We start from the raw sequence: 12,701 nt of genomic DNA on the forward strand, positions 1-12,701 counted from the left end.
AATATAGACTAATAACATGCAAAAAGTAGACAAATTCACTTACCTCTCAATATTTTCCTGGCTTTCTGGCAATACGACAAGAGCTGTTACAAATTTTTCCAAGCTAGTTGTTAACTTTCCCACGGGAATAAATCTTGTACTGTGAGCGAAATTAACAATATTCTGTTCTGAATACAATGTAATACAATACGTCATTTGATAGATTAAAATCTTGACTTTCTATTGGTTTTAGGTAATATATAATAAAATGTACGAGAGAACTATTAATGATTTGTGAAAGAGAAGATATGACAAGTGGGTGTGGCAGGAGGGGTCTGATTTTCTATTGAATAGCTCTGTAACCAAACAAAATTGAAGTTTATAAAAATTATGGTCTGTTTCAGCAATAACGGTTTTATAGTGTATTTTATATTTAATTTCATACATTTTTGAGGGGTGATGGATAAAATAGGGATGATGACATGCTAAGAGAAAATGTGTCACGGTGGTCACACTAGTAGCATTTCAGGATTTTTTTATATATTTCCTTGTAGAATTAAGAACATAAAATGTATATTATTAAAAAATATGGATTATTAGCTAAGATTTTATGCTATTCTAATTGGTATAACATAAAATAAAATTTTGAATGTAAGACACTAAAACTTGTCACATGCAGTAAAGTGTAGCACAGATGTATACTGTTATGAGTTTAAAGCTAGTTAAGATAAATAAAAGTAGTTTCTAGAAGGAAAAAAAGCATAAACTGGTTACAGAGTCCATCAAATTGACTAACCTCAAAAAGTTAAGGTAGAGAAAATAACAGATGAAATATAGTTTTACTGAAAAAAGTCTGAAATTTATTTAGAAGGTTTTAAAGATTATGTAAATGAAATTTGAGATATTTCAGATGATTATTTGTTTTGAATTTCACGCAAAGCTACACGAGCCGTCCGTAATTTAGCACTGTAAGACTAGAGGGAAGGCAGCTAGTCATCACCACCCACCGCCAACTCTTGGGCTACTCTTTTACCAACGAATAGTGGGATTGACTGTCACATTATAATGGACCCCCGGCTGAAAGGGCGAGCATGTTTGGTGTGATGGGGATTCTAACCCGCAACCCTCAGATTGCGAGTCGAGCACCCTAACCACCTGGCCATGCTGAGCCATATTTCAGATGAAGAAAACTATTTTTAATCTTAATGTGGAAATCACTTTTCCACTTGGAGCAGCCAACACTAACTCCATACATTCATGGAGAAATTTTTAGAGAAAATACTTTTTAAAAAAATTTTGATTTTTTTGTCTACAAATGTTTACTTACTAAAAGATTGCACAATTTCATGAAGATACACAAAACATGTTAAAAGTTACAGTATGAAAACCATAAAGGACAATTTGGGATCAATTTTTAGGTTGAAACAACTGAGACTGTAACAAGAGAGTTATCATACTTTTAGATATAAAATTTGCACAGTTATAATTTTACCACTATATACTGTCATGCAGAGAACCAGCACATGTATGAATGGTAAGTACTCACATGACATTTACTTCACTGTCCCATATAAACACAAGCAACTGAAATTAATGACACAAACACATACACTGTTCTAAAAGAATGAGCAAAAACCTCATTAAACCAATATAACCATTAAGTATATCAGCTTAGAAGAAAGACTGCAAGCTGTGCTATAAGCTTAAAGAGAAACTACTGTACCATACTTTATCAAAGAATATCAAAACAATTTTATACTTACGGATTCCTGGGACATTCTTTAGACCTACAAAAAAGATAAAACAATTTTGTTGGGTAATAACCAACTACAGTACATTCTAACAGGTTGTTTAAGAACTTTTATTATATTTCTAACCAATTAAAGCAGATGTTAACCCACAGCATGTAATTATAGCCTAATGTTTATAAGGAAGGAAATAAATGAATTAAGTTAAGACTTGAATTTTAACATGGAATGTTTATTATTTATATTTTAGGCAAAAACAAATTTACCTTTTCAGTTTTGACTCACAAGATTTAAGGATGTATGAGAATACTACTATGTGAACATTTAACATATTTTAAACAAGGCCCTCAAGCATTACTCTGAGCATCAACCATATGGTTACAGGTTCCCTTTCAGCACTTCATGAAGTTTTACTGAGTTACATTCAAAATATAATAAAGCAACTTCAATATCAATGTTTGTCAACAAAATTAGCATTCTAATGTATGTTATAATTCAATGTTTTATATTATCTATGTTTCAATTCCTTTACTTCAAAAGAAACTCAAGAAATAAACTTAATCTTCACTTTTGTTGCCCCATCACAAACAAGCATTTACAAGTCTTAATGTTCATTTTCTGAAACTTTAATTCTTCTTGTACATTATCATAAATTATGCTAATTGCTATGTTTAAACATCCTTCTCTCAAATTCCTTAGAGTAAATTCCAAGAAAGAATAAATAAATCTCTTTTTTCACATATTAATACCGACAATACTGTAATATTTCCTGAGGATGCCCTTTGACGTGTGTCTCCTAATAAATAACAACACTAAAGAACAGGAATGTAAAATAAACTATATATGAAAATGTAAAGACTTGCAATTAAGAATATAACAAAAAAATCTTTAACCCTCTCTAGATGGATCATGGGTCAAAGGCCACATTATCGCATTCAAAATTCTATTTAACTGCTATTTCATAAATTTATGTCAATAAGTTTGGTATCAAACTGTAGATTATACTTCAGATTTTAGTATTACTATAGAATATTTAATTTCTTGATTTAAAAGTAAATAATACAAACAGCTAAACATTGATTTTTGTGTGTCACGTGGTATGTGGAATGTAGTACTGGTTCAAATTAGATGTTTGTGATGTCAAAATACTAAGTCTATTGTTTTGTACAAATAGAACTCAAGATTACCGATATTGACAACCTAGAATATAAAATAAGAACTTTTCTATTTGCTGAAATATCACTCATGCACTGAATCAATCACATCCCCCCCTCCCACTGACCTCTTTCCATTTTTGGAAACGATCCCTTATATACACTTACTTCAATATATGACATGTGAATAACCAATCAAAAGTTCAAAATGTTCCCCTAGTGGCTTTCTTAGCCATTTTCATATGTGAGGACACCATCTCGTTCTTTCGAATCAATATTTCAAGGAGGTAGTTTGTGTCTTCAGTCAGCTTGAAATTTCATATTTTCTTAGTCTAAAATACAGCTTAATTATTAAGCTTGGTAAATTGTAGTGGAATTCTATTGTATCGATATAGTAATTTATGATTTTCTGGTTATTCAAATGTATATATATAAAACCTTTAAAAAAATTTTTTTTTCTATATCCTCCAAGTGCAAAATTTTAAAAGGCTTAGTACCTACATCAAGCAGCAATCAAGTACAAAGATTGGAACTAGAAGAGAATTGTTTGCTTTACTTCTTTATTTACTGTCCTATGTTTTAAAGAAAATAAGTTTAAGAATCTATTTCTAAATAGTTATGATATATATATAAAGTAAAATAATGGAAATGTGACTGTATTTCTCAAAATACTAGTCTATTAAAACACAGCCAAGACAGGTCACTTTGTAAAGACTAAAGGTCAGTTTTATATTACTGATAATGGTAACATGAGAGCACACGTGCCGCGTCATTGTAACTTCTGTATTGTTAACCAGGTACAGATGAAAGGTCAATATAATAAAAGCAATAAATATATAGAAATGTATAATGTTATGAGATTTAAGCTATTTAGTCTAAACATTTAGGTTTTCATGTTATAATTTGTAGTCATTCTAAAATAAAAGAGGCAAAACTTATATTAATTTCCTAATTCTTTATGGTGGTTACAAGATTGGTCAAATCTACCAAACCTGTACAGATTCATTAGTGAAAATAACCGATAAAATATAAAGTTCTTTTTAAAGAAACATTTGATAACTATCTGGACATTATAAAGATTTTGCATGTGATATTTGAAAATTTTCTGATGAACAAAAGTATTTTTATCTGAAAATTACTTTCCATGTTGGATAAGCATCATGCAAAATGAAAAAAAAAAAGGCACGAGAAAAATTTTTCTTAACAAACCTTGAGACTTAATAAAAAAAATGTTTATATTTTGCATACGAAAGCATTGTAATGCTTACTGATAATCTTCCAAATTTTGTTAACATACGCTTACTAATTTAAAGTTATAGCATAAAAACTATAACAAGCACAAAATGGTTATGAGGTTGGTCCCAGTGACTGAGCCCATGCTGAAAGAATAAAACTTTCTCTCCACAGACATTTTTCTGCTCATGTCAGAAGGTTTTAGTGAGTTACATTCAAAATTCAATTAAACAACTTTCTTTTCATGGTATACCAAATAATTATAGCATAAAAACATAGCTAATATTCCATATTTTGATATTATACAAGTTTCAAGTTATTACTTTTATAAGGCAATAATAAAAAAAATTTAGACTTTCAGCTAGTGTGAGAATTGTGACATTTGCTCTCTAGGCATCCCCTCTTCTATAATTTATTTATCACCTCTCCAAGTACAAAATTTAACATATATTACTTATTATAATATCCCCAACACTCAGGCAAAGCATAACTTTCATAGCCTCCAATCTTATTTGGAAACAAACAATCAGATCCCTCTTGCAATGACTAACTGCCACATCCTCTCTTTCCGAAATTGCCAATAGTTCTCTCTTCCATTCAATTCTATATTTTTTATAACCATTTGAAAGCCAAAGTTTCATATATCAAATGATGTATTATATTATTTTGTAGAGAGAATTGTCAATTTCTCTTTCAGTTCAAGTTTGATTCCCATGGGAAACACATTGACGAGGTTTTAATGGCTTTTGTCATAAAGTTAGAAAGCCACAAAAATTGTGACAGTTAGGGATCATTGTCTGCTTTTTTGCACATTATTATTCTGTGTTCTTTTGTGCATTATTTAACTGAATGAAAAAATTATTTAGTGCTATATTACCATTAGTATAAAAAAGAAGGGTTAAGTGTCTACATTTGACAGCAAAAAAAAAACCCAAGTAAGTACTTTATTTCTTCTTTTACATGTGTACTCATTATTTCTTATTATATAGTAACTAAAGTGTAAAAATAGGAAAATTTTTATGTTAGTTTAGGTGAAATAAATAATAATAATACAATAAAATTTTTCACGAGGTACACTCACAAGAGAATAGCTAGTGCGTAATGTAATTCAATAGCGTAACATGAGCTACACATTTCCCAAGTGATATACAAAGTTATAATAGCACAGAGTAATTAGTCAGGGTTCAAATGGCAATAAAACTTAACTATAAATACTTGTATACTGTTAGGAGTGTATAGCAAATGAGGATAAACAAATGTAGTTTCATATTACAATTTGAAGTCATTCTACAATGAAAAACAAAAGGGTAATTTAGATTTATTTAAATTTTTTATAGTGGTTACGATGTCATTCAAACAGACCAACCTTGTATAAAGTTAAGGTAAAACAAATAAAAAGATATAAGGTTTACAAATTATGCAAAGAAAATTTGAAATTTTTGAGATGAAGAACGTATTTTTAATCTTAACGTGAAAATCACTTGGCACTAGGACTAGTAAATAGAAATAGTATATATATATATTCATGGCAGAATCTTTAGTAAGAACACTTCATTAACAGATCTAATTTTTTGTGTACAAAAGACTTGTAATATTTACTAAAGTCTGACATTTTATGTATTAACAGTTATAAAACAGATACTATAAGGAGTACAAAATGGTTACAAGGTTACAAAAATTAAAAGGTATGTACATTTTTTCTATTTCTCAATACTGAACATTTCATTGCACTAGACATTGATGATAATACTTGAAATATTAGAGAGGCTGAGTGCAAATAACTACAATACAAAAATAATATTTAGGTAAAATACTTAATTAAAATAATATCATTGTTTGTGTACAAATTACTTGTAATCTTTAACAAATTCTTACCAATTGTTGTGAAGATATGTTAAGAAAGCTCAGAGTTACTGTAGGTATTATTGAACTGTGTACCATTCTCCATACAAGAACATTGCGAAATGGACATATCCCACAGTCGTTGGGTTAACACTATTTTACAGTAATGAAATTCAGTATATGGTTGATGAGTAAATAGTGTTGTGTACAATAAACCAGCAGTCTCTTGCAAATGAAAATACAATGTATGAAAAACATAATAATTTTGAATTCCATTTGCAAATCACCATAATACACATGGAAAAAAATAATTAACAATGTGCAAAACAATTAACAATCTTGTCAGGTTTCCAAAAGGTTAATTGTCAGGTTAATTCTAACCAATATCAATTGAAACACATTATATATCTATTACTTGTGAAATGCTTACTTACCAATGGCCTGCCCGTCCACATCTGTAACATGTTCCTTTGCCACCCATTCCCGCTTTTTGTCTGACTTTACTATGTGAAAGCTGCATTGAGAAAATTAATACATAGAATGAAAAACAGAGTACTAAAATGTATCACAGCTACATCAAAAAATGTCAAAATAGCTCATATGAACAGTGCCAGATTAATCATTAAGCAAAACAAGCACGAGCTTGGGGCTCATCACACACTAACATAACTTTAAATATCTTTGTTGACATCTTTGTTAGAAGTTTAGAATCACTGACAATCTATTTACAAATTGTAAATTTACTGCACCATGACAAGTTTTATTTATTTGCATTTTTGCATTTAAGGCAGTAAATCATGCTTAAAATTACCCACTGGTGATAATCATTCATAGACAAGAACTCTCCTGTCTGCATGATAAGTCCATGTGATTACTACTCCATTAAAAATGACAGATTTTGTTCCATTTTTTTTCTTTAGAGAGAAAGATTTTTTTTTCTTTTTAAATGCACATCAAATAGAACCCCCCCCCCCAAACTACACTTTTTTTATAATAACTTTTTAGTGGCTTTTTCCATGTAATATTGTAATGTAGATCAGAACTTCGTTTTAGCTCAATAAAAGAAATTATGGGGTTTTGGCCAATTTTGATGTTTTTCTGCCTTAAATTATACAAAACTGCATTACACCCGCATTCCGATAATGATTATGCATTTTAAACTATTTCTATTATTATTTCTCATAATTTCTAAATATAGTATAGCAGGTTTCGCTAAATAAGTGAGCCCAACTTCAGAACATTGTAGAATGTAGTAAAACCTTTCTGGTCAAATTCTGGCTCACCTCTGTTACTCTGTATCGGCTCCTTAAACCCAGTTCTTAAAAGGTTTTACTCTATCTTTGTGTTCAGACTACTGCCAACAAACTACTATAAAAAATTATGTTTTGTATTATCGTTCATATGATTTGGTGATTTAGTGAACCCCACTTACAGACCCAATGTCTTCAAAGCAAAAATCTGGTGCTTAAAAACAAAAAGAATGATTAGAGAAAAAGCTACTTAAGTTAGATAACTGTTTTTTAGCCCTAACTGATGCATCTACAAGCACCAGCTCTGCAGATATGGAGGTAACGATTTTTAATTTTCACTGAAGCTACAGTTGCAGAATAATAGGGAAATTGAAATTCACGAGTCATCTAATACAGTTGTGCACACAAAACTGTCAGAGTATTCTAATGATCCCACTGATTGGATTCTAAATGATAAATTTCTACAGTTCTCGTTATTGGAGAAACTTCCTCAGCAAAACAAGGATGTAAATTTTGAGAAGTCTGATAGATTAATGTTTGGGAGAAAGAGAAGACTAACTCGTATCCCTTTTTTATTCCACCAAACCAAATTTGAAGAAGGAAAAAAAAAATGGCTTATACCCCTAAAACCCTAAAAGTGGCAAAGTATTCTGCTTATACTGCAAACTTTATGGAAAGCCAGAAGCATAGACGAGTGCTTTGGTGATAGGATTCAATGAATGGAATAATGCAGGTCAGCATCTTAATAACCATGAACGAAGTGCAGCACATATTACTGCAGGAACTATATTTTTAACCGAAGAAAAAGTAATTGCAGATTGGACAAAAACTTTAAAAAAACAACTTGACGTGAAAAAAAGTTATCAGAAGAAAGTATTGCAAAGAGGTGTTGATGATGTTAAGTTTTTGGCAAAAAATAACTGTGGCCTGATTTTAGCTACTATGAAACTGATTGCAAAAACTGACCCATTTATGGAGCAACACATCAAAACAAAAACACTTCATGGCAGGAGAGGAAATGTTTCATATTTATCCAAAACAGTATCTGAAGAGTTGATAAATATATTGGCAAAATGAGTGAGAGAGAAAATATTGAATGCAATAAAAAAATATTACTTCATTATTTTTGATTCAACTCCAGACTATTCACATATGGACCAGATTTGCTTTGTAATCCAACACTGTACTGAAGGGGGTGAACTGTCATTGTCATTTTTGGGACTTGTTGCCTTAGAAGACACACACACTGGAATATATTTGGCAAAAACTGTATTTGAAGAACTTTAAAAGAACAATATAGAAACATGAGGCTGTGTTCGCCAAACATATGAAAATGCAGCTAATTTATCTGGCTTATATAATGGAGCACAAAAGTTTCATATTTTACAAATGAGTTTATGCAGGTCTTAAACATACCATGCACAGTCTAAACTTAGCAATCCAAAATGCTAAGAAAGCTTCTGAAGATTGTTCAAGTTTTTTCAGTCTCTTGCAAAGGCTGTATACATTTTTAGTGGTTCTACTCTAAGATTGTAAAATTTAAATAAATACACTTCAGGAGGAAAGCTATTAAAATATTTATCAACTACACGATTCTCTGCTCGTTTGAAAGCTGTTGATGCCTTATAGAATGATTATCAAAATGTGGTTAATTGCTTAGACAACCTTTTACTATATGAATCCACAAATCTAGAAACAAAAACAGAGGCTCAAAACTTAAAGAAACAACTATCATACCTCGACACAGTTGTTCTTTATATTATTTTCAAGGATATTCTGACAAAAATTAATGCTGTTAGTATTTCAATTCAAGGAACAAAAACAAATTTTAAATAATGTTACATTTCATTAGAAAGTTTAACTGATTATACGTCAAGTAAATTTACCAAAGAGGTTTACAATGAAGTGGAAAAAACTGTCGGAAGAATCAAATGGACGAGATTTTGAACCTTTGTTGAAGGGCAAAGGAAAGAGATAAAAAGTGAGAAATTCTTCGACAAAGTAGACTCCCAGCCCAAGAAAAGTGATTTAGATTTTACAGAAAACTTATATGCCAATTTTAGAGTTAATATGATTTTTTAAGTTATATTCTTTAGTTAGTTTTCTTAAAAAACATACCAAAAGCTATAAAAACTTAATGATGTGTTTTCATTCTTATGGGATAACCAGGCCTCAAAAGCAAAGTTTCTTGAAACATATGGAAAAAATATAGATAGAAACGACTTACAAGAACTGTTGCATTTTCAGTTATACAAAGATGTATTTTTTCAAGCTAGCAAATTAGATCTAGTTACTTTGTTGGGAAATTTGAAAGAAACTCCACTTTTCCCAGTATTGAGATTGCCTTAAGGATATTTTTATGTCTACCAAGCTCTAACATCTTTTTTCAAAATCAAAATTAATAAAAATTATTTAAGATCAACAATGAGAAAAACAGGCTGTCAAACCTATCAATTCTAAGCACTGAATCTGATATTCTTGACAACTTAAGACATAAATGAAATAACTGAAACATTTGCTGCAAACAAAGCTCGTAAAGCAAGATTTTAAAATTGATTTACAGATATTTATAGCAATAATGTTATTAACAATTATTTTTAATAAAAATAATTTTTTTTATATAAGTCTATATAGATCACACTTTCATTTTATGTGCCAGATATTACATATTACACTTATTGTTTAGAAAATTAATACATTCTAATATTATTAGACGTGTTTGAGATTATCCTTGAAAATGTGAATGCATGAGTCATGGGGGCCCAAAAGGTTTGCTGTGCAACCTATGATTGGGGTACAGCAACTGCTTAATTCAGCCCTACATATGGAAGCTAAAAATATTTACACGTGGTAATAAGATGAATAGAAAAATAATATTCAAGCTATAAAAAAGAATCAACAATTAATTTAAACCTATAAAGCCAGTAAATACTAACCTCAACTGTTATCTTTTTACCCATAAATTCAGAATTGTTCAGTTCTTGAATGGCAGTATTTGCTACATCTTCAGAAGCCATGTGCTGTGAAAACAAATTAATATAAATAGTACTAACATGTTCTTTTCATTATATAAATAAAGCAAATTTTAAACTGAAACACTTATCTTTACTCCTACTAATTAAATCTCTACAAAAAAAGGTTAGAGAACTTTCAAAAGACTGTGTTAGCAAAAGTAAACTCATGAAGAACAAAACTAAAATTTGACTTGGTAAGCTAATGTGTTATCAAAAATCACTAAAAAATCCTAAATAGATAATTATGAAACAAATTTTGGAGTTATAAAAATTATCAAAATATTAAAACTACAAGTTCATCATTACTCAGAACCTTAATGGAGAGTTAAAAATTATTTAAACTTTTGTGAATGCCTACATTTATCTGAATTCACAGAATTAGTCAAGTAACAAACATGTTTGGATTGTTTTTATATTTCAGAATTAAGGTAAGATTTAAAATAAACTGATTTCAGCAAAAGTGAGATGGATAAAGATGTATACAGAATTATTTCTACATGCATGGCTATATCATCTTTCTTTAACTCTTACTTTTGCACTCTCATTTCATATCATTATATCTTGAATGCAAACAACAATATCTTATGGACAAAAACAGTTACAACTTATCCTTAATTTCCAAATTCCAGGTTTCATATAATGCTAATTAAACACACCCAAGAGTAAAATCCAAGTGTACAGTGTTTAAGTAGCGTACATAAAGGTATAAATAAAGTTCAATTATTATATAGTTCTTGAATCAAAGTGACACAAAATTTCAAAATAAACTTTTAATGAACAGAGAGAGCTCACAATGAAGGAATTAGATGAAAACACTGAGCATTTTATTCATCTTGGGTATTAAAATAAAGATAATTCTCCAGCCACAAAAGGAAAGCAAACTGAAACAACTGAATGCTAGCTCTTTTCATGACAGAGTCCAATATAATATACAGCTTTATTATTCTTTGCACACTTAACTCTTTATGAGCCAAAGAGCACCTTTTAGATGTCTAATGCATACCTGCCTATCAAATTTCAAAACTTAAGTCATATAATTCTAACTATTTCAACAACTCTTACCTCAAAATATTTAAGAATTGCCATTTTGAAACAATAATTTAATGTAATTTACAAAGAAACATTTTTTGCAATTACATTTCTGGACAGTTTCAAGGAGTCTCACTTGTAAACACCACACTCAGAATTTTTCTTCCCTTTCTCTGAATTATATTAGTATAAACTCTTGGTTCCCACCCTTTTTGATCTCACAGCAGGTGACTGAACAACTACTAATGAAACTCAGCTTTCAAAATAGCTACAGGCAAGGTTTAAATACCACTGGATAAAGCAGATTATGAACTATATATATTGCTATCTATTGTGAATAAACTGGTGACAAACAATTTAATACAAGAAGATATCACCTAAGTCTTGCTGGTAGTAGATAGCACAGTAGGCAAATACAAAATATTCACATAACAGACAACTCAAATCCTAATGTATTGAATGTTATTGTCAAATTAATCATATTAAGAAAATGCATTTGAATAAAAAAAACTTAATCTATTGAAAATAAAACACAGTTCAAGATATAAAGTTAACTTTTCCTATACTGAAAATGCATTTCCAATAATACTTACCTCCACTGACACTATAGCTTGCTCAAGTCTTTATATACCCAGCTCAAATGCCCTTCTCAAATTCTAATTTGCAAATTTCTAAACCAACTTCAATGCTCCCTCTATCTAGATACAGTATATATGCACCTCATTCAGATAATGTAATTACTTTTTCGAGTCATAAACCGACTTTTAGTTCGGAGGTAGGGAGGGAGAGTGTCAGTGGAGGTAGGTATTATTGGAAATACATTTTCAGTTTAGGAAAATGATAGCTTCCAAAACATATTTATCTCCGCTGACACTATAGCTAGAATCCTACATTGAGAAGGTGAAGGAGCTGGTACAGGCATGAACCATTCAGAAAGCATCTGTATAGAACAGAAATGTACTAATATAAAGATGGTACAACAGTGGGGGAACTGCACTACATCCAGAACAGGCATGCTCTTCACTTGGAACTCAATTCCTACATCAAAGATGGAATAGACTACAAGTAATCGTCAGTATAGGCCAGCCCCAACCAGATACCAGAGGTTCCACAACTCAGGGTTGGAATTAAAAGGTCATGGTTAATATATCCCATGTTGGTGGCTAGGGCTACTGGACTGCAATATCATATATACTTTCAATTGGATCCCAAACTGTAGCCATAGAGTGACACAGAATCACGACGAGAAATTAAGCAGCACCGGAGTAGACAAACTTTTTCCTCCACCTGAAGAAGTCCAAAAGGCAACACTCCAGATGCAGAATGACAGGATTGTGTATGCCATACTCAACCAAAGGAACAGAACTCATCTGGTCTGGAATTATGAACATTCATCCACACTCCCCAACCAAGTGGACAAGGAATATTCCACTTGCCCCTGGAATTATGGAG

The 12,701-nt window shown here is 30.6% G+C and overlaps 1 protein-coding gene across 4 annotated transcripts in view; it reads right to left on the reverse strand.

Annotated features, from left to right (window-relative positions):
* Positions 1 to 12,701, reverse strand: part of LOC106457570 (RNA-binding protein 4B-like) — a 112,131-nt gene that overhangs the window by 65,149 nt on the left and 34,281 nt on the right. For all 4 annotated transcript variants that reach the window (XM_022383562.1, XM_022383563.1, XM_013917006.2 and 1 more), the window contains exons 4-6: positions 10,143 to 10,226; positions 6,391 to 6,470; positions 1,743 to 1,766 (exon numbers count right to left, since the gene is read on the reverse strand). In XM_022383562.1, the coding sequence (XP_022239270.1) occupies positions 1,743 to 1,766; positions 6,391 to 6,470; positions 10,143 to 10,226 (188 nt within the window). The remainder of the gene's footprint in view (positions 1 to 1,742; positions 1,767 to 6,390; positions 6,471 to 10,142; positions 10,227 to 12,701) is intronic.

Source organism: Limulus polyphemus, unplaced genomic scaffold (genome assembly GCF_000517525.1).
Source record: "Limulus polyphemus unplaced genomic scaffold, Limulus_polyphemus-2.1.2 Scaffold346, whole genome shotgun sequence".
NCBI classification, from domain to species: Eukaryota; Metazoa; Arthropoda; class Merostomata; order Xiphosura; family Limulidae; genus Limulus; species Limulus polyphemus.